The 24908-nt window shown below is 44.4% G+C and overlaps 1 protein-coding gene across 1 annotated transcript in view; it reads left to right on the top strand.

Moving 5' to 3' along the window:
- The window catches only part of MAP7 (microtubule associated protein 7), a 130335-nt gene that overhangs the window by 51866 nt on the left and 53561 nt on the right, over positions 1–24908 (top strand). Inside the window, exon 2 of the mRNA XM_074144616.1 lies at positions 22531–22599. Within this exon, the coding sequence (XP_074000717.1) occupies positions 22531–22599 (69 nt within the window). The remainder of the gene's footprint in view (positions 1–22530; positions 22600–24908) is intronic.

Below are 24908 nucleotides of genomic sequence, written 5' to 3'. Positions count from 1 at the left end.
AGAGTTGGGGTTGTTCAGCCTGGAGAAGAGAAGACTCCAGGGAGACCTTCTAGCCCCTTCCAGTCCCTGAAGGGGTCTGCAGGGGAGATGGGGAGGGAGTCTATCAGGGAGGGGAGCGATAGGACGAGGGGTAATGGTTTTAAGTTGAAAGAGGGGAGGTTTAGATTAGATCTCGGGAAGAAATTCTTTCCTGTGAGGGTGGTGAGGCACTTGCGCAGGTTGCCCAAAGAAGCTGTGGCTGCCCCATCCCTGGAGGTGTTCAAGGCCAGGCTGGATGGGGCTTTGAGCAACCTGGTCTGGTGGGAAGTGTCCCTACCCATGACAGGGGGTTGGAACTGGATGATCTTTTAAGGTCCTTTCCAACCCAGACCGTTCTGTGATTCTGTGATGCTGTAGTCAATGTCTGCTGCTCCTGATTAAGGAGTAGGAGCTGAAGCTGCTGCCTTTAAGCAGCTGGAGAGAGCCTTCCAGTCACAGGCTGTAGTACTCATGGGTGTCTCAACCACTCTTCTGGAGGGGCCACGCAGCTGGGTGCTAGACACCAGGAGAGATCAGTTCAATACATTCCAGGACAATTCTTGATCCAGGTGTGATGAATGAACTGAGGAGGGGACGTGCTCTGCTGGACCTGCTGCTCACAGATGAGAACTGGTGGATGATGTAAAGGTTGAGGGCACCTTTAAACTGCTGTCTTGCAAACCTTGGTTTTGCAGGGTGTTTGTCTCTAGTTACATCAGCTTCTGGCACTGATGTTCTATTAAAAGCAAGAGAAATGCTTGTTGGGAGTAAAAAGTGCTGACGAGTTTGTTTTGGTGTTGGGTTTTTTAATTGCAAAGCTGGCACAGCAGTAGGTAAGCACTAATGGAAGTAAGTTAGCTGGCACTCCAGGTTTCGGAACTAATGTTTTAAAGTGTCTCAGGCAGAAATAGGGTGCATCTTGTTACTGTGGCCTCTATTGCAGAGCTGTGATATGAATCCTAATTGTTCAGAGCATGGACAATGATGTTCTGGAGTTGCCTGGCTCTGCTGATGAAGGGGGCTGTGGAGCAAGGTGATCCCTCTTACACAGCAGCACCCTGTGTGACTGTTTCAAAGCGATCGACTATGAAACCTCCATCGTGTGAATGAAGAGAAACCAGTAAGGAAGGACGTACTTTATGTTCTTTTAGTCACATTCCACAGAGCTTTAATCTTTTCGTAGCGTGGAACCTCACTAGTGGTGAGCTACTGCCTGCCCAGGCCTGTGGAAAATACTGTGCTCTCATAGATGAAAGGGATGAAGTGTGAGTTTACCAGGAAGGGATGTCCTGAGATAAAGTGGCAGCATAAGATATCTGCTCTGGAAGAAGTAATTTTATACTTGCAGCACAAATGTCCCAGTCTGGTTGGAGAGAGCAACAGGAATGCGTGGAGAAATAGGAGTTTGATTGAGCGATAGGATGTGAGCAACTACAACCTGGGGGTCATCTGGATTGACAGGAGGACAGGCACGTGTAAGTAGATTTATCGAGAATGGTTGTGAGGAATGAATGCTCTGATCTCCAGTGAAACAGCATAGGAAATTATTCTGGCTTTGGGTAACTGTGGAAGACTGGCAGAATGATGGAAAGGTCTAATACCTTGGTCTGGAGCCGTTTGCAGTTGCTGAGACTCCATTAATTACAGAAGCCTTGCCTGAGATTCTGGTGGGAGTCTGCTAGTGTTTAATCTCCGCAAGTTGGTCATTTTGAGTCTGTATTATAGTCCTTTGTGATGAAAAATACTTTTATGAAAGATTAAAGCAGGCTTGGCGGGTCTCTGCCTCTCTGTGGAGTGGCAATCAAAAGGGCAAGGCTCAGAGAATAGCGTTGTAGGTAAGGCCATTTGCATCCTTAAAAATCATTTCCACCAGTGCGATACAGGGAGCCTGGGAAGCAGTTAGTACCCAGCCTGATGCCAGCAGTAACTCGTCTACGTGACCCCAAGTTCTGGGTAAGCAAACCTGGTGTCTATCTCCCATAGAAGCAAAAAATTTAGAGTAGTCAAGCTGGGAAACGGTCTGTGTGGGGATACTGAAGGTAATTTGTGAGAACCACTGCGTTGTTGGTCTGGAGCCAACTCCGTTCAGTGGTTGCACACAAGAAAACTTAATGGCTCTGGCAACCAGCCTCTCCACCTCTGTCTCTGCGAGGAAAGGGAGAAGCTGGAGGACAGTGCTGGAATGACTTGCCTGAAGGTGAACAGTCTTGAGCACTTTTCCATCCCCACCTCCCATATTTAGGGCAAAGAGGGGAAGCCCAGTCACCTCTTCTGGAGTTACTGGACCTGTTGCCACTGGCTACCAGGCATCAGCTGCCTGGACTTTCAGAGATATGACTCTAACATGGTGAATGATGCATTGCTGTGTGGAGTCAGATACTATGATTTCGGCATTATGTTGCTCATCCCTTTTCTCTTTTTTTGCACCATTTACGTAATGTATATATTGTTATACGATGCTTGAAGTGGAATATTTAATGCACATTACAGAGCAATAGATTGGGTTTTGAAGTATTGCAGTGACAGAGTTATGTCACTTGCAACAAACGCTCTTACTTGACAGTCCAGTTTTTCTCTATTTTGGTTGACCAAACAAAAGAATCGGCACCAAGAACATGCTCTGTAAACAGTTCTAGAGTTATACATGGTATACTACAGTTGAGTCTAGCGACCCTTGTAAAACATTTAATCTTCAAAGGCAGCAACCCAACTACTAGGTAAACTATAATTGTTCTCATTTTTTCTGGGGGTGAATTCAAATGCCCTTCAACGCCTATAAATACTTAAAGGGTGGGTGTCAGGAGGATGGGGCCAGTCTTTTTTCAGTGGTGCCCAGTGACAGGACAAGGGGAAATGGGCACAAACTTGTACATAAGAAGTTCCACCTGAACATGAGGAGGAACTTCTTTCTTTGAGGGTAGCAGAGCTCTGGAACAGGCTGCCCAGAGAGGTGGTGGAGTCTCCATCGCTGGAGACGTTCAAAACCTGCCTGGACACGTTCCTGTGCAACCTGCTCTGGGTGACCCTGCTCTGGCAGGGGATTGGACTAGATGATCTCCAGAGGTCCCTTACAACCCCATATCATTCTGATTCATGAAATTCCATGTTTAGTTCTGCTGTCACAGAGAGCGGTGTTTGTGTTGGTTTTTGCTGGTGCAGGTCTGTCATGGCTAGGCTGCTACAATGAAGTGTGTGGCTCAGAGGTATAAATTCTTTTTCTCCATCCACAATGAAGAGGAAGCCACTGTGAATTAAAGAGCTGTAATTCCACGAAGCGTTTCAGTGATGCTGTTGTAAAACCAAGATGTTTTGCATAATAAAATAACCCCAAGTGAGAATTTTATCCTTCTCATGCTTGATTTGAATTTTACAAGGCAGATGGCAAATAATTAAGGTTGCATAACATTGCCCATTAAAAGAGCCTTGTTTCAGTCTCTTTGTAACTTTGCTAGATTTAAATGGTTTGGGCTCTGCTTCTCTTTTGCCGGGTTCTCTCCCTCCTTTTTTAATTTTGTTCATCTTCAGCAAATGGACCAATTGCTGAAGAATGAGACGTGGGGAGTAATGGGGACTTTTGCATCTTCAAAAGAACTTAATATCAGTCTTGTAGGGGTGGCTTAAGGCCAACATGCTTCAAAGGGAAGCTTTGAAATTAAGAGCAGTAGGAATTTGGTTTTACAGCTACACCACCTCCTCTTCCTATGTGAAGCCATCCAAATTAGCCACATAAAAAGTGACAGCTCGTGCCTGATGGGGATGGATTCGGCATTCGAGTGCTGGATTTCTGTCCTTTTTTTTTTTTTTTTGGCTGAACAGAGGCAGCAGCCTTTCCTCTCCAGTGCTTTGGGCTCATCAGCATTCGCGTGATTCACCATCCCCATGGAGTGAGTGAGCACGTCCATCCCCACAGCTCCCGGGGGCCGAGCCGGACTTTCTTTCCCCGGCTGCTTCCAGTCTCCGCAGGCTCCTTTGGCACCAGGCACCCACCGATCGCAGGCGTTGAGGCTTCCTCTCCTCCCATCCTGCCCAGGTACCGGTGACCCGATGTCACCAGAGAGAGGCGGGGAGGAGGAGGTGTTGGGGTTGGAGCAATACGAGCGAGAAAAATACGTGGGTAAAAAGTTGAAAGGTGGGAGAAAGGAGTTGCCAGGGTATCAGGTTGAGGAACAGGAGGAGGAGGTTGAGACAGTGCCCGAGGAGGTCTGGAGGGGAATGGAAGATCAGGAAGGAGCAAAGGATGCGGTTTGATAGGGAAAGGGGAGCAGGAGTGCAGCTGGTGGAAAGGAATGGAAAATATTGACAAAACACGTTCTCCCCATCTAGTGGCAGGGCAGTAAGTTTGCCAAATCAGTTTCTGTTATCCGACGGAATACAGCATCGAGATTTCCTGAATTGATTTAATAATCGTGCGTGTGTAAAGCTACCTATTTTTTTTATGCTTATACTTTTTTAATTTTAGGTGACTGATACATGATGTCAGTGCATAATGTAAACTTCTTGTTAACTTTTAAGGTTCCAAGTTCAAGCATTGAAAAGTTAGGAAACCTCAGAGTGAAACTTGCCCGTGCAACTTGATTTGATGCAACTTATGCATGTACAGACTATCAAATAATTAGGCATGTGATTGTGCTCTTGGAAGTTAATCGCCTAAACCACTGTGAATGAATCTCTCTCAGCAGTACTGCGTACCTAAAGTAGTGAAGATACAACTTAATGGAAAATTCATTGCAAGTTCTTTTTTTTTTTTTTTTTCTAGGTCGGTATCTAAAAACCTTCTGGGATTTGAAGTGGCTTGTAGTTTAGTTACTAGAAACATCAGTCCAAATACAAAGATTTGTGCAAGTATTAGTATCAAGAATGAGAGGCGTTTGTTGCAAAATAGTGAACGCTTAAGGGTTTTGCCTTAAAATAACTTACAGGTTTGGTTTTTATTCTTGAATGCTTAAAACTTGGTGTTAAATAGGTTAATTTGATTGTGGCACGATGCAGTGCGTAGTCAGATGTTTTACATCACATAGTCTGTCATGTCATCCTTATAAAACAATAAAAAAAATAGAATAAAAAAAATGAGAAAAAGGTAAAGAACAAAGCAACAAGTTTAACCTGTTCTTTGCTCTGTTAGACACAATCCAACTAGCACCGTGGTGGGATTTTCCCCAGGTAACTAAGGCACCAAATACAGTAACAATAATACTTTTTTTATTAACAACCTCTTTGATTTGGTGGGTACAGACTACCCATGTATATCAGACTATAGAAGCGATGGGGTAAAATGAGATTTCTGTTGCTCCTATTAGTCAAGTAGACTAAGAAATGTTGGGTTTGATTTATTTTTCTGTACCAACCTGTTTATACATATGTTATTTAGAATCATAGAATGGTTTGGGTTGGAAGGGACCTTAAAGATCATTGAGTTCCAAACCCCCTGCCATGGGCAGGGACATCTCCCACCAGACCAGGTTGCTCAAAGCTCCATCCAGCCTGGCCTTGAACCCCTCCAGGGATGGGGCAGCCACAGCTTCTCTGGGCAACCTGTTCCAGTGTCTCACCACCCTCACAGGAAAGAATTTCTTCCTAATATCTAATCTAAGTCTCCCCTCTATTTCTCTAGAAGACTTAATTTTCAGGGGTTGCTAAAACCTGAATAGGGCTGGATGCTCTCCGATTGGTTTTGAAATCATGGAACATGCTTAAAAAAGCTAGTCAGTTAGAGACAAAAGGTCTCCTTGAAGACTGGAAGAGGGGAAAAAAGTGAAATTTATGTCTCCAAAAGCTAAGAGCTGCAATTTATGGCAGTCAGGCAATGCAATCACCAAGAGAGCTAATGAGCAAGTGCTTGGAAAGCTAATGACACCAATGCTTAAGGAACTAAATGAAAACTTGCATGGATTTGAAATGATTTATGTTTTTATGATGTATAAAGAGTTGTCATAGTACTGGACTTAGTGCTGCCGATAGAGTATTCTGTGGCCGTGTCTGAGAGAAACCAACTGCCCAGAGAGATTCTATAGAGAAATAAGGTTTGCTTTTTTTTAAAAAGCTGATGCACATGGAGGGTAAGGGGGTGGCAGCATATAAAGGTAAGCTCCACTTTTTAGTGGTGTGACACCCAGAAAGAACCTGGGGAAAAAATATACTTTGGTTTTGCCAGTGTACCTGAAGTGGTGAATTACGGAGCTCTGGAGTCCTCAACACAGGAAGGACATGGACCTGTTGGAACAGGTCCAGAGCAGGGACATGAGGATGCTCACAGGGCTGGAGCACCTCTCCTGTGAGGACGGGCTGAGAGAGCTGGGGTTGTTCAGCCTGGAGAAGAGAAGGCTCCGGGGAGAACTTATAGCAGCCTTCCAATATCTGAAGGGAGCCTACAGGAGAGATGGGGAGGGACTCTTGATCAGGGAGTGGAGCAATAGAATGAGGGGTAATGGTTTTAAATTGGAAGAGGGGAGGCTTAGATGAGATATCAGGAAGAAATTCTTTGCTGTCAGGGTGGTGAGACACTGGAACAGGTTGCCCAGAGAAGCTGTGGCTGCCCCATCCCTGGAGGGGTTCAAGGCCAGGCTGGATGGGGCTTTGAGCAACCTGGTCTGGTGGGAGGTGTCCCTGCCCATGGCAGGGGGGTTGGAACTTGATGACCTTTAAGGTCCCTTCCAACTCTGACCATTCTATGATTCTATGAATTATTCTTCTAAAATGAAGGCCCCAGAGCTCTAGTAAATATTTTGTGTTCATATTAAAGAAACTTTAAAAGTAAACGTTGGTGGTATTTAAAGATTGTATGTGATTAGCTTCCTGTTCAAATATATAACTTTGCCTTTCTAACCAGATAATCTTTCATAGTTTTTCCAAAGACTTGGAGCTCAGAAATAATGAAGGTTAATTGTGCAGCCTCAGTTCTGCACGTGCAGTGATGTAATTAGCTGTCGGAGTCTGCTGCCCTCCTGCCAAGCAGTACCTTACTCCTCAGGAAGTCCTGTTTCCTGGCAGCTGGATATCAGTGAAGAACTGGTCCATGAGTTGAAAATAGAATTTTCCAGTTTCCTGTGATGTTCACTTTAAAAGACAAGTTTTCCAGTTAAAAGGTGTCTTGAGAATTTAGTTGAGCTCTTGGCTGGTAGTAACCATATGTGTCTTGTGCCTCCTTAAATACGATAGTGTAGTCCTGGCACAGTTTTTATTTTTGTCAGTAATTAAGGACAAGTCATGCAACAGAAATATATTTTCTGAAGTCAGTGTTTCAGCTTTGTTCCCTGCCCGGCAATGGTAGGAACATTCCTTTTTGCTTCACTGTTTCTGAATATATGCATTTCACACCGCATTAAATGCTTGTTTCATTTAGCTTACAGTCACAGGATGTACCTTTTATATGAAGAATGGGAGATGAATTAGAAAATGGAGTGTTGCACTTGCTCTAAGTAGTTAGAGCATCCCTTCTAGCGAGGTGGAGGCAGGCCAGCAGAAAACTGCTTGTTTTCCTCAGGCCAGTGTGTACTCTCCATGAGAGTAATGGCTTGAGTGTGTGCATCCAGGAACTTAACCGCTAAATAAGAGCGCGCAGTCTTTGTAGTTTTAACTGTTTCAGAAATAATTGTCTGCACAGAGGAGGTTGCATAAGCAAAGCGTGGCTTCTGTGAATCTTCCTGCTGTCTGTAATGGAGAGGTGGTTGTTGCTATAGTGACTGGCAGGCATTATTCATGGTTTATTTATTATTTTTTTTTTCCTAAGGCTGGAAGGAAGGCTCTGAACGTGTCTGCAAAATTTGTGAGCTGCGGAGCTTTTCCCAGGAAACCCTGCAGCAGTGAAACGATTATTGACATTACTTGTATTGCTCCCACCGACTTGCAGGTGGTCTAGAATTTACCTCTCTCTGGAAGAGAAATCCCAGCAGATGTCCCAGGTGTAAATCTAAGTGGCCTCATGTGGTGGTGTGTGAAGATAATTAGGTACCAGGGGCAGTGTGGCTATCTCGGTGTAATGCTGAACTTGGCTTTTCAGCCAAGATGAGCTCCTGTGTTAGGAGTCTGGTGTTGACAAGGCTCTCCTGCTTTCCGTACCTGAGGCAGGAGATGAAACCCACACGGCAATGAACTTTTTCCTTAGTAAACAAGGTCATGGTGCTTCATTATTTAAGAAGCTGCATCTTGCAGAAATCTCTGCAGCTTCTAGAGCCAATTATAGAATCATAGAGTGATTTGGGTTGGAAGGGACCTGTAAAGATCATCAAGTTCCAACCCCCTGCCATGAATGGTCAATTTTACCCCATGCTCCTTTGCATAGAGCACTAAATGCCTTGGAATTTAGCATTAAACAACACTACTTTCTCCCCCACCCCCCATCCCTTCTTGTGTTTTGAACATCTTTATTTTTACCAATTCTTTGGTGAAATACTTGATAATATCTCACTAAAGGGAGTTGCTGGGGCCAATGCAGAGCAATTTCTTTGGGAGTAAAACAGTTCTGGTCTTAAGTCACTTACTTGTCTGTTTTTCAAAACTATCCCTCTTTTTGCTGACGGTAAGGTGAAAATGGCTGCTAAATCTATAGGTTAGATTGAAGTTTTCCCATTCTTGCAATAGGCCCCCATTTATTCTCTCACAAATGAAGTAATTCAACAGAATTTCTCTTGCAACCCAGTTTTCTTCATAGAAGCAATAGGATGAGACTGAAGAAGGTTTAAAACACTTATGGGATGAAGGCCAGGAGGCCACTTAGTTCAGTGGATACAGTCATGCTGAGTTTAAAGTAATTGAAAGCAGAAATCTTGGGAAATGGAAATCTCTTAAGCTTTATTGTGGGTATCTTTTAATAGGGATGAGAAGTGCGGGAATTGTCCTTTATGCGGCGGGCTGGTCGCCTGGAATCCAGCAAGGGCTGCTGTACTGCTAGTAGTAGCTAGGTCAGGGAAGGTTTATGTGTCCTAAAAGTAATGCAGAAGGTCAGGGAGCTGGTCTGTGTGTCCTGAAAGTAATGCCATGGGAGAGCCGTGTCGTAGGTCTCACTTGCATAGCTGTGTAAGGTGACAACTGAGAGTAACCCAACTAGAAAGAAAGCTTTGAAGAAGAATAGTCCTATTTTTGACCTTTCTGCTTACAAAGTTCGTATCGCTTCATTTTTGCAGTGTTTTATCCTTGTTTAAAACACTTGCAGCCCTTCTTGCGTGTGTGTGTGTAATGATAGAAACACCCTAGAATTTAGAGTATGCCTGCAGTTATACACACAGCAGAGACAGATCATTAAAGCAGAAAAATAACCTGCTGAAATCTCTCTCTTCTGTATGATGTTCAGAAAGTCAGTACCTATCTGAGTTTACTCCTTATAGGGGAAAAAAAAAAAAAAAAAAAGGCAGTTCCAAAGCCTCACCTTGGTCTGAACCTCACCTGTGAAGAGCAAAGTTCAGCAGTTGGAGATGTCAGTAAAGACAACGCGTGTTTGTTCTTCCATAGGGCACCTGCACCTGAACATGGTACGTGCGTATGGGGATGTCCCCGTATGGCAACAGGATGACTGTGTTTCTATAGAAAGGGATTAATGAGGCAGAAAAACGGTTGTGCCTTGCTTTTGAATGATCAGTATGTTGCCGTGGCAGAGGTACCACTGTGACAGGCCTCCTCGCTGTCTTCAAGGTGAAGTCCCGGGGATGGTAGCTATGAACCTCGGTGCACGTGGCATCGAGTCCTGTCACACTAGTGCAGCCTGAACAAATTTGGGAAGAGTTGGAAGCACATGGATCCGCACTGAGCTCCGTAGGGATGGTGATGGCTTGCGTATGTCAGCGGCTGGCAAGAATAAAGCACCAAGTCGGTCTGGGAGCTTGCGGGAGTCTCCTAAATTAATCAGGAGATACCGCTCATTTTGCGAAATACTCATTTTAGTTAAAAATACATATTGCATCAAATGAATGCTTTGTTTTATTTTACGGGGGGGGGGGGGGAGAAATCATTACCTTCTCTTATTGCAAAGCCGAGACCAAAAAGGTTGCTTTGTTTTTAAGAATGTTAAGATCTCAAGATCAAATCGCTTACTAGAGCAATGTATAGCAAAGTATCCATTTTCCCCTTCTTTCCGTCCCCATATTCGCTGTACCGCAGTTGCTATCTGTGTTCCTGTAGAACTCAAAGGCCGCAATATGCTTTGATCATTGTGCCCTCTGAGCAAGGATATCAAATAATGAATACTCCAGTTGTTCTCCCCAGTTCCAGTGATCTGACCTCGGGATCGGTGCAATACGGAAAGCAGCCTGGTCTGTGCCTCATTCTCTCTGGTTCTCAGCGGTAGGTGTAAGGATCATCGTGACTTGGAAATACTTACAGGAATTACCTCATAGTCTTCAGCAAGATCTCCAGTTGAAGTCCAGAAAAGTTTTTCATATAGAAAAATGTGCAAGTGCTCTGTGGTGACCTTCCAGGTACATCTATTAGAATCATAGAATTGTCTAGGTTGGAAGGTACCTTTCAGATCATCTAGTCCAACCATCAACCTGACTGATAAAAAAACATCACTAAACCATGTCTCTAAGCATTATGTCAACCCGTCTTTTAAATACCTCCAGGGATGGTGCCTCAACCACTTCCCTGGGCAGCCCATTCCAATGCTTAATAACCCCTTCAGTGTAAACATTTTTCCTAATGTCCAATCTGAACCTCCCCTGGTGCAACTTGAGGCCATTTCCTCTTGTCCTATTGCCTGTGACTTGGGAGAAGAGACCAACCTCCCCTGGCTACACCCTCCTTTCAGGAAGCTGTAGAGAGCGAGAAGGTCTCCCCTCAGCCTCCTTTTCTCCAGGCTGAACACCCCCAGCTCCCTCAGCCACTCCACATATGACTTGTTCTCTAGACCCCTCACCAGCTCCGTTGCCCTTCTCTGGACCTGCTCCAGCACCTCGATGTCCTTCTTGTAGTGAGGGGCCCAGAACTGGCCACAGCCCTCGAGGTGGGGCCTCCCCAGTGCCCAGTACAGGGGGACCATCACCTCCTGAGTCCTACTCACCACGCTTTTACAACAATCCACTGCCACAGATCCAGGGAATTGGTTGAGTCACCATCCCTGGAGGTATTAAAAAGACAGGTAGACGTAGTTCTTAGAGATATGGTTTAGTGATGGTTTTTGTCAGTGTTAGGTTGGCAGTTGGACTAGATGATCTGCAAGGTCCCTTCCGACCCAGGCAATTCTATGATTCTATCTGTCTGACATCGTGGTCGCTAATGCTGCCTGCAGCAGCCGGAGGCCTGAGAAGGAGAGGCAGATGGTCCCTCACACCTTGGCTGAAATTGTTTTGCTCTTGAGCTCACAAATAAATCACTGCAGGTTGCGTATTGCCCAGCCTCGGTGTTTAACAAGCACATGGCCTAGGACAGGCTGCCCAGAACAAAATGCTGGGAGTCAGGAACGGAGGTTGCTGTGCGTGCCCTCAGGTGGTGGCATTTCAGCTTTTATCTTGGTGATGTGTAATTAAAAAGCTTCTTTTCGTGTTTCTCACCTGTGTCTGGCCGGGCTTGCCGCTGCCTGATGAGCTGCAGAACCACAGCTTCACATCACAGGCTTTTTCAGCAGATAACAAGGATCTTTTTTCCAGTGGTCCTTTTATTTCAATATCGTTGTTTTATATTGCAGTATAACGATAGGATATAATTATCCAGAGGGAATAATGTGTCAGCTTTTTTTGTAAATGCTGTTACAGTTGTTATGTTTCTTCTGTCATCTTTAAGAGGCTCTAAGCAGCAGAAGGGCTGTTCCTACAAAGGTGCTCAATTTGGTATGTTCTCTTACATTATTTAATATTTTAGGATGTAATGCATTTTAAAGCCAGCATCGTCAGCCAAAAGTAATCTTTTATAAACATGCATCTCCCAATAGAGCAGTTACACAATTTTAATCTAAAAAAAAAAAAAAAAAAGCATCCCAAGCATCCCTTGTAGTTATTTGCGTCATCCAGTTTTATGCCTGTGGATTGTTTCCAAAGAAATCTAGTTATGCTTCTGGTTTTAGTGTTTGACAGTTTAGTGCTGAATTACCTGTGGCAGTTTTAAATCATCTGTTTATCTTCCTAGTCTACAATATGATGAAAACAATGGCAACTTCTGTGCTATTCCATGAGTATTAAAAACTAGTCCTGATGAGTTTTGCTTTCTACTTAGTTGAGCCAGGGCACCAGGGATGAAGAGCATCAGTAACAGTGATTTGTGTGGCCAGTCTGACCGTTGACTTCTGTGATAAGTGTCGGAGCAAAAAGAACTGGGATTGGTCATGCAGCTTCATGTCTCTTAATGTATTTATATTTGCAAACCAGGCCCTTAAATTCCGCGGTGCTGGAGGTATGAAAATATGTATTTCAGGTTCAATCTTCTAAGAATTGAAAATATTTTAATGTAAAATTAGTTCATAGGTGTGTTTAAATAAGGTATGAACTTTACTGTTTCAGTGAGTAGAAATGAGATACAGATACCCTGTCCCTCTTCTGCGTCAAACCCCTGACTTGCAAATGTGCTCTGTGAGTCCTGCTGTTGAGACTTGAAAAGAATGGTCATTTTCCATTTGCTAATGATGGAAATTTCAAAAAGCTTCTATCTGAAATAGTGAAGACTTACATTACCTGTACTAAAAATAGCAAGCCGGTCTGTAGTCTGCAAGTATTCTTTGCTTCACCCTAGTTCCCTCAATAGTTCCTTCGACCTACTTCCCTTAGGAAGAGAATCTGGGTGTTGACATCTCACCAAAATTAGGCACATCTCTCTCTTCTTTCAAAACGGCAATCCAGACCTTAGTTTTAAATGACTAGAGTTCATCAGGTCTAAGCCTTTTTGGGAATTCATGTGCATCACAGTTCTTACTGCGTCACTGCTATAGTAGTGGGCAGAACTTTGTAAAACTCTTTAGAAACACTGGTAAAATTATTTTAATTAGAACATTTTGTTACAAAAGGGTTTTGATTGGAGCTCTAATGGCGTGAGTGACTGAGAGCAGGGGTTTCTTTCTGGGCTGGTTTGCTCCTGACCTCAGCAACTGGTCAGGGGGCATCTGCTGGCTGCCAGGACAGCACATCCACTGCACGGGAAGGGCTCTACAGCAAGATGTTCATGGGTGAAGTTTGCTTCAGAATGGTGTGTGGATGGGAGCTGACTGCTAGCAGGTTACTCGCTCTTTGGAGGCCACCAGCAAACCCCAGACCACCATTTATTGCTTCCTGCAGGGAAGAGAAGTTTGAAGTTGTTGTTGAAAGGAGGAGAAAAGAAGGAGATATTTTGTATGAATAATTATAGAATGGTTTGGGTTGGGAGGGACCTTAAAGATCATCCAGTTCCAACCCCCTGCCATGTGCAGGGACACCTCCCACCAGACCAGGTTGCTCAAAGCCCCATCCAGCCTGGCCTTGAACCCCTCCAGGGATGGGGCAGCCACAACTTCCCTGGGCAGCCTGTTCCACTGATATAAAATGCTGATGTTCCTGTGTTCCTGCAGAGTTCAGGCATCAGAGTAAACATCTCGAACACGGCTGCTCTGAGCAGTACGTACAAATGAATTTCAGTGACGAGAAAAGGAGATGGTTTGGTTTTGTGTTCAAGCTTTTGTGTTTGGATGTCTCTGCTTGATCCAGCTCCACGTTCTCAGCAGGGCCGTATTGTAACGTGTGTTAGTTGAAAGCAAGAATTCTCTTGCTATCTCATTTTGAAGGACTTTACTTTGATAACAGTTGTATGTGTGAAAGCTTACAAAAGCAAAGCTAGCGCTGGTTGCTTTGGTACACTCAAAGGACTGTTTTATAATAATCTTATGAAAAGAAAAAAGCACATCAGGTTCTGAACAAGATTAGGGCTCTGGCTTGTGCTTACACAGTGAATAAATGAAAGCAAGGAGTAGCCTCGACTCAGCTCAGAGGCAGCTGGTAGAAGCAGTGGTGTAACGAAGCCGGTCTCTCCAAGGTCAGTCCGACTTCCAGGACGCTGCAGCCGTACCAGAAAAATGTTGTCTCCGGCTGCGCTGGAACAGACTGTCAGGCTGCTTCTCCCCAAGCTCTTCTTGAAGGGGTAGTTTCAGAGTTTGTGAAAACTATAGTGTACACGTAAGTTTTTTTTCTTGTGTATTTTTTAAGACTTATTGCTTCCCACATTTCCGAAGAGGAGAGCAGAACATAACTTTGTCCCGACTTACTCTAAAGATTTTAATATTAGACATCCAGCTGCTTGGTTTTTATCTTTTTATCTCTTAGTTCAGCTGCGTGCACCTCAGTAATTTTTGGCCAGCCACAGGACTTAAGGCTCCGGGGAGACCTTATAGCCCCTTCCAGTACCTGAAGTACCTACAGGAGAGCTGGGGAGAGACTCTTTGTCAGGGAGTGTAGCGATAGGATGAGGGGTAATGGTTTTAAACTGAAAGAGGGGAGATTTAAGTGAGATCTTAGGAAGAAATTCTTTCCTGTGAGGGTGGTGAGACACTGGCCCAGGTTGCCCAGAGAAGCTGTGGCTGCCCCATCCCTGGAGGTGTTCAAGGCCAGGCTGGATGGGGCTTTGAGCAACCTGGTCTGGTGGGAGGTGTCCCTTCCCATGGCAGGGGGGTTGGAACTAGATGATCCTTAAGGTCCCTTCCAACTCTAACCATTCTATGATTCTATGACTTTCAGCCCTCTTTATCTCTGGAGAGATCTCTGTGCTTTCTTCCCAAGCTTCCAATTTGAAAACATAAGTAACAGATAAGTACGGATTACAAGTCTGGAATGAATGCGGTGCTTAACTCTAGAGCAAAAGAAGGCACTAAAATATTACTTAGTATAAAGCTGACACAGTTTCCCATAGCATTATCCAGGAGAAACTGGTTTGGACGGGCGTGCTCTTCACTGGGTAGAAAACTGACTGGATGGCCAGGCCCGAAGAGTTCTGGTGGATGGAGTTAAATGGCTCACATGAATTTTTTAGTAGGATAAACATTTCAGTTTTCCCGTTAGAGAGAATTTCACATCCGAACTGGCTCTTTAGTCTTAAAGTTCAGTGGTGTTGCTGTAGAATAGAACAGACAGCTGCTTGTCATTGGCCAACCCAGCCCAAACCACAACATAAGGAGTAAAGAATATAGCGGTTCTCAGTTAACGCTGTTCTAAATTTCCCAGTTTAATGCTGGATTTCTCCTGCTACGTAGTGGCAACGCTTTTTGAATGAGGCACTAGTTTGTTCCATTTGTCACTTCTGATGCCTTTTCTACCTCCCGACACAGACCCCCTGGCACTCTTTGATGGTTAAGTAGCTGTTCAGTCTAACTGGGGGATTAGCTGACAAGTGACAGGGATAGAATAACTAGATTATTTTTTTTCTTTTTTTCCCCTTAGTCCCTCTTCCTCTGTTCTAGATATTTCTTTTTTTTTTTTTTTTTTCTTTTTTCCTCCTGGCTGTTTTTCAGTAATTCTGTCTCTCAGTTGTGGAATAAGAGTAAGAAACTGGAAGGCACTATTTCCTCTTCAGTCCTGACCCTGACATGGGTCCGAGCACCTGCTTTTGCTTGTGGTCCCCAAGTGCCCTCTCCCACTGATGATGTCCTTCCTAAACTCAACAGAGTTTTGACATCGTCTTTCCGGGTCTCCAGCCTTGCTGTGGGAGCTCTGGTTTGCCATGCACCTCACTGGGGATAACTGGTTTGTGTTGTGTAAACATGCACATGATTTGTCATGGTCTGAAGAGCAAATGCTTGTAATCTCCACAGCTCTTGTGTTTTTGAAAAAGCTTGTCAAAATGCCAGTGTGACACTTCCCAGCTCAGTGTTTCCTTGGGATTCTGTGGTTTTTCCAGGGTCTGGGCAAATACTCCTCCTGCTTTCCAGGGCAGCCTCCCAGGACCTCTCAGTCAGGCTTTCCCCCTTAGATGTGCTGTTGCTTAGTCTCTCAGGCTGGTCTCCTTTGAGCAGAGCTTCCTGGCAGGTAAAGAAGCACTAAAAGCTTAAAGCTTTCCTCCTTTTTCAAGGTTTCCTATGAGGATTTTTCCTCAACTTTGCATCTTAAGATAGAATTTTTCTTTGCGCTTGTTTTGATTCCCACTGCTAGTAATTCCCATTGCTGCTCACACAGACCTTCTTTGGAGAAGCTGGAGAGAGCTGGTTTCTTTACTTCAAGAGGAACACCTTAGAAAAAATGTCTTTAATAGCCTTACAGTCTATCTGACACATACCGAATCACAGAATCTTCTAGGTTGGAAGGGACCTTCAAGATCATCTTGTCCAACCATCAACCTAACTGACAAAAATAAACACCCACAAAACAACAAAATGCAACACCATCACTAAACCATGTCTCCCAGCACCACGTCAACCTGTCTTTTGAACACTTCCAGGGATGGTGCCTCAACCACCTCCCTGGGCAGCCCATTCCAATGTCTGATAACCCTTCCAGCATAAAAATTTTTCCTAATATCCAGCCTGAACCTCCCCTGGTGCAACTTGAGGCCGTTTCCTCTAGTCCTGTCGCCCGTGGCTTGGGAGAAGAGACTGACCCCCCCCCCGGCTACACTCTCCTTTCAGGCAGTTGTAGAGAGCGAGAAGGTCTCCCCTCAGCCTCCTCTTCTCCAGGCTGAACAACCCTAGTTCCCCCAGCCTCTCCTCACAAGACTTTTGCTCCAGACCCCTCACCAGCTCCATTGCCCTTCTCTGGACCCACTCCAGCACCTCGATGTCTTTTTTTTTTGTGGCAGCGGGCCCAGAACTGGACACAGCACTCGAGGTGGGGCCTCACCAGTGCCCAGTACAGGGGGGCGATCATCTCCCGAGTCCTACTCACCACGCTGTTCCTGATACAGGCCAGGATGCTGTTGGCCTTCTTGGCCACCTGGGCACACTGCTGGCTCATGTTCAGCCGGCTGTCCACCAACACCCCCAGGTCCTTTTCTTCCAGGCAGCTCCAGCCACTCTGCCCCAAGCCTGTAGCGCTGCCTGGGGTTGTTGTGACCCAAGTGCAGGACCCGGCACTTCGCCTTGTTGAACCTCATCCCGATCACTGATCACGGAACAGCTTTTTTAAACTACTTCTTGCTGTTATAAAATGTTTTTGTTTTTTTTTTTTCCCTTTTAGAAAGTAAACTTTGGTGCAAGTGCTTGGTCAGGGAATCTTAGCCTCTGTGGGCAGTGACTGAGTGTAGTTATAATGGCTGTATGAGAAATGGGGTAAATTGACATCCTGTATGAAATTGCTCATCAGTCTTTCTAGAGCTTGCACTCATCCTGGTAGTAGAAGCATTGGTTGAACCCGTCTGAACGTGAACATGTGGACATATCACAACTGATCACAGATCTGTAAATAGAATTAATTTCCCTCACAAACCTGCTTTTTTAGGAATAAGCTTCCAGTTTTGCACTTGTCTTGTGTCATGGTTTCGGCTGAGACAGTTAACTTTCTTACTGGCAAGGTGCAACTTCTTACTAGTTCAAGGTAAAATCAAAAACTGAACCTAGAGAGATCTTCCCTAGCACTGGGTCTTATTATAGACCATGATACATCCTTAAAAGACCAAAATACAATAATGTAGAGCACATATTAGGACGGTAGCAGGATCCTTTATGTTGCTTTGGAGGTGTAGTCCTACAGTTTATCTTGCAGACGTAACTTCTTAGGTGATCAGACCTGGTCAGCATGGGTTTATTAAAGGCAGGTCCTGCTTGACTAACCGGATCTCCTTCTGGGACAAGGTGACCCGCTTAGTGGATGAGGGAAAGGCTGTGGATGTTGTTTACCCGGACTTTAGTAAAGCCTTTTAACACCATCTCCCACAGCATTCTCCTGGAGAAACTGGCTGCCCAAGGCTTGGATGGGCATATGCTTTGCTGGGTTAAAAACTGGCTGGAGGGGCAGGCCCAGAGAGTGGTGGTGAATGGAGTTAAATCCAGTTGGCAGCCAGTCACGAGTGGTGTCCCCCAGGGCTCAGTATTGGGGCCGGTTCTCTTTAACATCTTTATCAATGATCTGGACGAGGGCATCAAGCACGCCCTCAGTGAGTTCACAGATGACACCAAGTTGGGCAGGAGCATTGATCTGCTTGAGGGTAAGAAGGCTCTGCAGAGGGATCTGGACAGGCTAGATCGATGGGCCGAGGCCAATGGGATGAGGTTCAACAAGGCCAAGTGCCAGATCCTGCGCTTGGGTCACACCAACCCCATGCAGCACTACAGGCTTGGGGCAGAGTGGCTGGAGCTGCCTGGCAGAAAAGGACCTGGGGTGTTGGTGGACAGCCGGCTGAACATGAGCCAGCAGTGTGCCCAGGTGACCAAGAAGGCCAACAGCATCCTAGCCTGTATCAGGAATAGTGTGGCCAGCCGGACTAGGGAAGTGATTGTCCCCCTGTACTGGGCATTGGTGAGGCCCCACCTCGAGTGTTGTGTCCAGTTCTGGGCCCCTCACTACAGGAAGGACATTGAGGGGCTGGAGCGGGTCCAGAGAAGGGCAACGAAGCTGGTGAGGGGTCTGGAGCAAAAGTCTTGTGAGGAGAGGCTGAGGGAGCTGGGGGTGTTCAGCCTGGAGAAGAGGAGGCTGAGGGGAGACCTTATTGCTCTCTACAACTCCCTGAAAGGAGGGTGTAGAGAGGCTGGGATCGGTCTTTTCTCCCAAGTCACAGGTGATAGGACAAGAGGAAATGGCCTCAAGTTGCACCAGGGGAGGTTTAGATTGGGTATTAGGAAAAATTTTTATGCTGGAAGGGTTATCAAACATTGGAATGCGCTGCCCAGGGAAGTCGTTGAGGCACCATCCCTGGAGGTATTTAAAAGACAGGTAGACATAGTGCTTAGTGACGTGGTTTCGTGATGGTTTTGTCAGTATCAGGTTAATGCTTGGACTCAATGATCTTAAAGGTGTTTTCCAACCTAAGCGATTCTGTGAGTCTTCTCAACTCACATGTGAATGACCTGAAGCAATAAAATTTCACAAGTGACATTTCTTTATTTACTATTGGAAAATGAAGTTATGGTAACGTAGATTGGATTTTTTTTCCATTTTTTTTCTGTGATTCAATTAGGTACTTGATGCCGATTATATACTTAAATATTTAGGCAACACAAAATCCACTTTAAATCAGGTATTTAACTTGCATTGCCAAGCAAACTGCATTGTGCAAAGCAGTGTTTCACATTTTAATCCCCAAGAGCTGTCTTAAAAAGAAGAGTTGAATAACTGACGAGAGCATCCTGGTCTGGAGAGCTCATTTGTGGATGGCTGTTGGAAGACCATTGACTGGAACAGGTCCTTGCAAAGTGAAGGTGGGGTGGAGCAGCTCTTTACAGCTTTTTTGGTCAGTGGAAGGTCGGGGTGGAGTGTTTACCCATATGATCTCTTCTTCAATTGGGATGGGTGGGCAGGGTGGTTCTTGTGCGGCTCTGGGCAAATCACTTAGTGTTTCATCAACATCAAAAACACTAGAAGGAAAAAATAAAACCAAACTCAAACCATCAGAAGAACCACGTGTCAGAAAATAGCTGATGGGGTGGAATAAAAGAGCCAGACTTCTCTTCATAGCACACGGTGACAAGACAGGAGATGATGGGCACAAAACTGCAATACAGGAAATACTGTTCAGACGTAGGAAGAGCTTGTCCACTGTGAAGAGTGGTCAAAGCCTGGCACAGGTTGCTCAGAGCAGTTGTGGAATCACCATCCTTAGAGATATTGAAAACCCAACTGGGCACGGCCTGCTCAAGGCAACCCAACTTTGAGAGGTGGACTAGATCATCTCCAGAGATCCCTTCCAACCTCAACAGCTCTGATTCTCTGATTACCTCCCCCAATATATTTACAGTATTACCCAGGCTGTCTTCAGCCTTTTTTTCCAGAATGCTTCACAGAAAAATATCCTCTTATTTCTAACACTTCTTTATGCAATTTTATTCCCTCCATGTAAAGACAGTGGTGCAAGATAAGCAGAAGAGCAAGTATTAGGTAGCTGAATGATGTCTCTCCTGGCATGTGTTCGGTTATTGAGTCTTGCTGGAACCAGTGTCGTCAATATTGAGGTTTGGATTTTAGATGTTTAGTTGTCTGATTAAACTGTTTGTATCTTAGAGCAAGAGGTATTTTGTGTGGGCACACACCTACACTAGTTACTAAATACTTGTGCCAATTCTTACTTGATACCCAGCATCGTTACAACTCATGGTTGTGCCATCTGTTTCTTTTCTTCATCACTTGTTATATGGGTGCTCATATGAATGTGTACTCAAACAAAATATTCCAAGGAAATGTCAGATGAGGAAATATGGAAGAAAATACTACTCTGTGTAGCTGGGCTCTGTTACAAGCTTATTATCTGGATGGCATTTAAACCCATTGCATAATCCCATGGATCAATGCTTGAAGAAAATAATGCACATGCACTGTACAAGATATGCAAAGAAACTTGTGCTGAAGCTATTAGAACATCAGTGCTCTCATTAATGCTCAGAAACTATATTTATTATCTTTTATAAGAGTCTCCTCTTCTATATGATGTCCTAGGCCAGGCTGATGGGAATCATGCTGTATGTTCCCCCTTACCATGGGACTTATTTCTGAGAATGTTCTAAATGGCTGATTCAGGAGGAAAGTTTATTTTACCTGCCTCCCAGCTCCCGCCAAGTTAAGGTAGTAGTAAGATACAAAGAAAGAGTATAAATGCACTTTCACTGGTGAATAAAACACTTTTTTCCAGGCTTAGTTTCACCTGTTTGGAACACTGATAACGATAGATTCTACAAATCCTGGAGGAGCAAGTGTTCAGCGTTGCTCAGATTATCTTGCCAAAAATCGGTCCATCTACTTCTAGGTTAAGTTAATCCTTTGTATGAGGCCTTTAAAATGGCAAAATACTAAAATCTTTTGTTGGGCTGCCTTTAAGGTGTAACAGTTCTTATTGTGATTTGGAATCCATATTCCTTAGGTTCAACAGTAGTTACTTCTATTCATCCCAGGAGTGATCAACAGAGTTGTCAGGAAGGGGAGTGTCTTTTTTGACAATTATTTAAAATGTCACAAATGTTTTTTTTGTTGTGTTTTGTTTTTTTTTCTGAGATGATGTGATTTTTGAACGATGCTCTCAGCAAAACGTTGCTTGTGAACGCTAAACATTCGATCAGTGCTATTTTTCTGTTTCCCTCGCCTGCAAAAAGGATGCAGTAAGTGTCCCATAGGCTCCTCCTGCTGCCTTTTATCCTTTATGTTCATCCCGAAATGTGCCTATGGAAGGAGAAGACTTTTGGCAGGCAGTGAAGGGAATGAACTCACTGAGGCACTAAGTCCTAAGTGTACATTGTTGGAGCTGACAAGCGTAAGAAATTGCTTGGAGCCTTCTGAAAAAAACTTTTTTAAATTATGTTTTCTAAATTGCATCTAATACAGTAATGCCCGTTTCACTTTAAAGCTGGAGTAATTAATTTTTTCCAATTTTCATTTGTAGTCATATTTTAATTTAAATTAATTGTGGGGTGGGTTTGCTTTTTTTTTTTTTCCTCCCCTATGTTTTATTGATATAACTGCCTCTTTATCCTTGCTCACAAATACTTTCAAGCTATTTGTTGGAAGGGTTCTTAGAATTCTTACAGTCTGTCTTTAGAGACTTCCCAGATTGCTGTGTTCTGGACTCCAAACACAGCTGTAGTGCAACTGCTGGACATGAAGATTAGTAAATTGAGAAGCTCATGGCATCCAATTTCCTGGCATGGCTTTTAATTACAAATAGATGCTGAGCCACAGATACGGTTGTGTTTTGAACTATAATAATGAATCTTTTGGTTTTTCTTTATAAAGGGTTATTGAAAGGGGCATTCAGAGCCACAGAATTATCTCTTTCTGGACTGACAGGACCTGATCAAAAATCTATTGAAAATAATGGGAATATCTCCTCTGTTAGGTTTCATTCAGGTCATAAATCGTTCTCTCTTCAGTTCTGCATAATGAGCATGTTAATAATTTGTAAACAGTCTGTGAAGCTTTTACCAGTATCTTGTACCGTATCTTCAGAAACCAAGGACCTGCAAGTCACCTTTAGCAACGGTTTCCTCATTGCATCCGGATATTGCAATGTGTTTGAATGTTTGCTTCTTCATCTGCCTTTTAATTCTGTCATTCCCACTAACTTGCTCTTATCAGTGTGATTAAGTCAGCTTCCTCCAAGGGAAATTAAATTTAAAAAAATTAAAAAATTAAAGGCTGCTCTTCTTTTTGAAGTAGTGGTTTCCAAAGCATCACTAGGAAAACTAGCTGCATATATAGCATTAGCATAGCATGGAAAAAAAGAAAAACATACACCTTATTAAAACCAACATTGCTCAAATGGAATCTTCTTGCGGTTCTTTCCTCAACTTGGATGGGAAACTTGTATTGTGGCTTCAGTGTTTTCTGTGTAACCTTCAGGGTTTTTTCTATGCAAAATGGTGTAGAATGGTATTGAAGTGGCATTTCAGAACGGGCTGGTTTTAAAGGGAATTCGGTGATGTTTAAGTTGCGTTATCATAATAAGAGTGGTTGAGCTGATGTTTAGTCATATGGTTAATTAATCTCTTTCCTTTCTTCTTTATTCTAGCAGCTGAAGGGTCTAAAACACAAGACAAGAAAGTCACTTCAGGACAAAGCAACACCGGAACGAAGCCAGGTACACTGTTCCACATGCTTCATGTTATAAGACCGTTTCCCTCAATGGTCCATGAAAAACAGTTGTCGTCTTAGGAACTTTTAAAATGTTTGATGCTCTCATACCTCTCTCAATGTTTCAGTCAAAACTGGTAGCAGTGACTGTTGATATTTAGTGAGGCTGGAATCTCTGCTTGTTTGCAAAGAAGCAAAACTGAAAAAAAAAACAACCTACTTTTAGTATAGTTTAGGAATGAGGGTTGGGAAGTGAGATAAGGCAACAGAAGCCCCTCTACTTGCATATGGGCTTGCCTGAGAATTACCCGCTGCAGGCAAGGATTTACAGCTTCATAGAAACATGCTTCCGTTCAGTCATTTCCTCACTTATCACAAAGCATGCCATGTTCTGTAATATATCTATGCGGTGGGCGGATGTTTGTCTTTACTTCATCATACCCGATTGGTACTTTGTGTGGGTTTAATTCACTGTACACTTACATAGTTGAAAATCCATGTGCTAAAATCCTTAAAGTAGTCCTGGATGCCGAGAGGCTGTTCCACTTGCATGCTTAGACCAAGATCCAGAAGAGCACATAAATATCCTCTTCAGCCTGGCAGCTCAGTGGCTGTTTTGTACTGACATACTCTTCTCTGTCCCCAAACCTGGGTACCTTTGGACGATGTCCCCAGGAAAGCAATCCCGGTGCTGTCTGCGTTCAGATCTCACCTCACATGCTCTGGGCAGCGCTGGGTCCAGCACAGCGTTCTTGGCCGCTCTCAATCAGAAAGGCAGTGGGAAAAAGAAGAGAGAATAGAGATAACGTTACTCGCTTCCACGGCAAAAACGCAGCTCTTGGCGTTGGGTAACATTCAATATCCACTTTATCCTGGAGTCGTTCAATCCCAGTTTTCATTTCTCAGGAGGGATCGTAGCTGCTCCTGCATTCACTTCATCTGTGCTGGTGTGTAGAAAGGAATGCAGAATTCCTGGGGCCGGAGAGATGGAGGGCACAGACACATGTGCAGGGTTTAGCTCTGCTGAGAGTCTGCACTGAAGAGGGAGTTCCTGAGAGCTGGTGCTTTGTGGTTTTTGGTTGGGGTTTTTCATGGTTGCGTTTTTTTTTTTCTTAGGACTACGTATGAATTTTGTGTCAAACAGTGTTTTGGTTAAAAACCAAAGACTTTGTGGTAGTAGTGACAGCTGTCGCTATAAACCATGTCATTGTTGTCTGGAAGGTGTCTACAGGCTGAAAAAATATTAGGAGCCCAAGATAACTCTAAATGCCTGCACGGCAGTGCAAAGGGAGCTGGGCAGAGGGAAGAGAGTTTGACATCAAAGCAATGCATCTTTCCATCACAGAATCACAGAATCGCCTAGGTTGGAAGGGACCTTTAAGATCGTCTAGTCCAACCTTAAAAAAAAAAAAACCAAAAAAAAACCCCAACAACAAAACCAAAAAACCACCACCAACACTAAACCATATTCCTGAGCACCATGTCAACTTGTCTTTTGAATATCTCCAGGGATGGTGCCTCAACCACTTCCCTGGGCAGCCCATTCCAATGTTTGATAACCCTTCCAGTGAAGAAATTCTTCCTGATATCCAGCCTGAACCTCCCCTGGCACAACTTGAGGCCATTTCCTCTTGTCCTATTGCCTGTGACTTGGGAGAAGAGACCGACCCCCCCCGGCTACACCCTTCTTTCAGTGAGAAGGTCTCCCCTCAGCCTCCTTTCCTCTAGACTGAACAACCCCAGCTCCCTCAGCCTCTCCTCACAAGACTTACTCTCCAGACCCCTCACCAGCTCCATTGCCCTTCTCTGGACCCACTCCAGCACCCCAATGTCTTTTTTGTGGTAAGGGGCCCAAAACTGGACACAGTACTCAAGGTGGGGCCTCCCCAGTGCCCAGTACAGGGGGGCGACCACCTCTTGGGTCCTACTTACCACACTGTTCCTGAATAATGCTGTGGCTCATATTTCTTTCTCCCCGCAGCACCCCCATGAACTAATGTACAAACTGGCTCTTGTTTTCTGCTGGACATCCCTTTCAGTTATCCCTTTCATAGAATCATAGAATCATAGAATGGCTAGAGTTGGAAAGGACCTTAAAGATCATCTAGTTCCAACCCCCCTGCCATGGGCAGGGACACCTCTCACTAGAGCAGGTTGCTCAAAGCCCCATCCAGCCTGGCCTTGAACACTTCCAGGGATGGGGCATCCACAACTTCCCTGGGCAACCTGTTCCAGTGCCTCACCACCCTCACAGGAAAGAATTTCTTCCTTATATCTAATCTAAATCTCTTCTCTTCCAATTTAAAACCATTGCCC

The sequence above is a fragment of the Numenius arquata genome, chromosome 2 (assembly GCF_964106895.1).
Source record: "Numenius arquata chromosome 2, bNumArq3.hap1.1, whole genome shotgun sequence".
NCBI classification, from domain to species: Eukaryota; Metazoa; Chordata; class Aves; order Charadriiformes; family Scolopacidae; genus Numenius; species Numenius arquata.
This window is presented reverse-complemented; position numbering and strand designations above follow the sequence as displayed.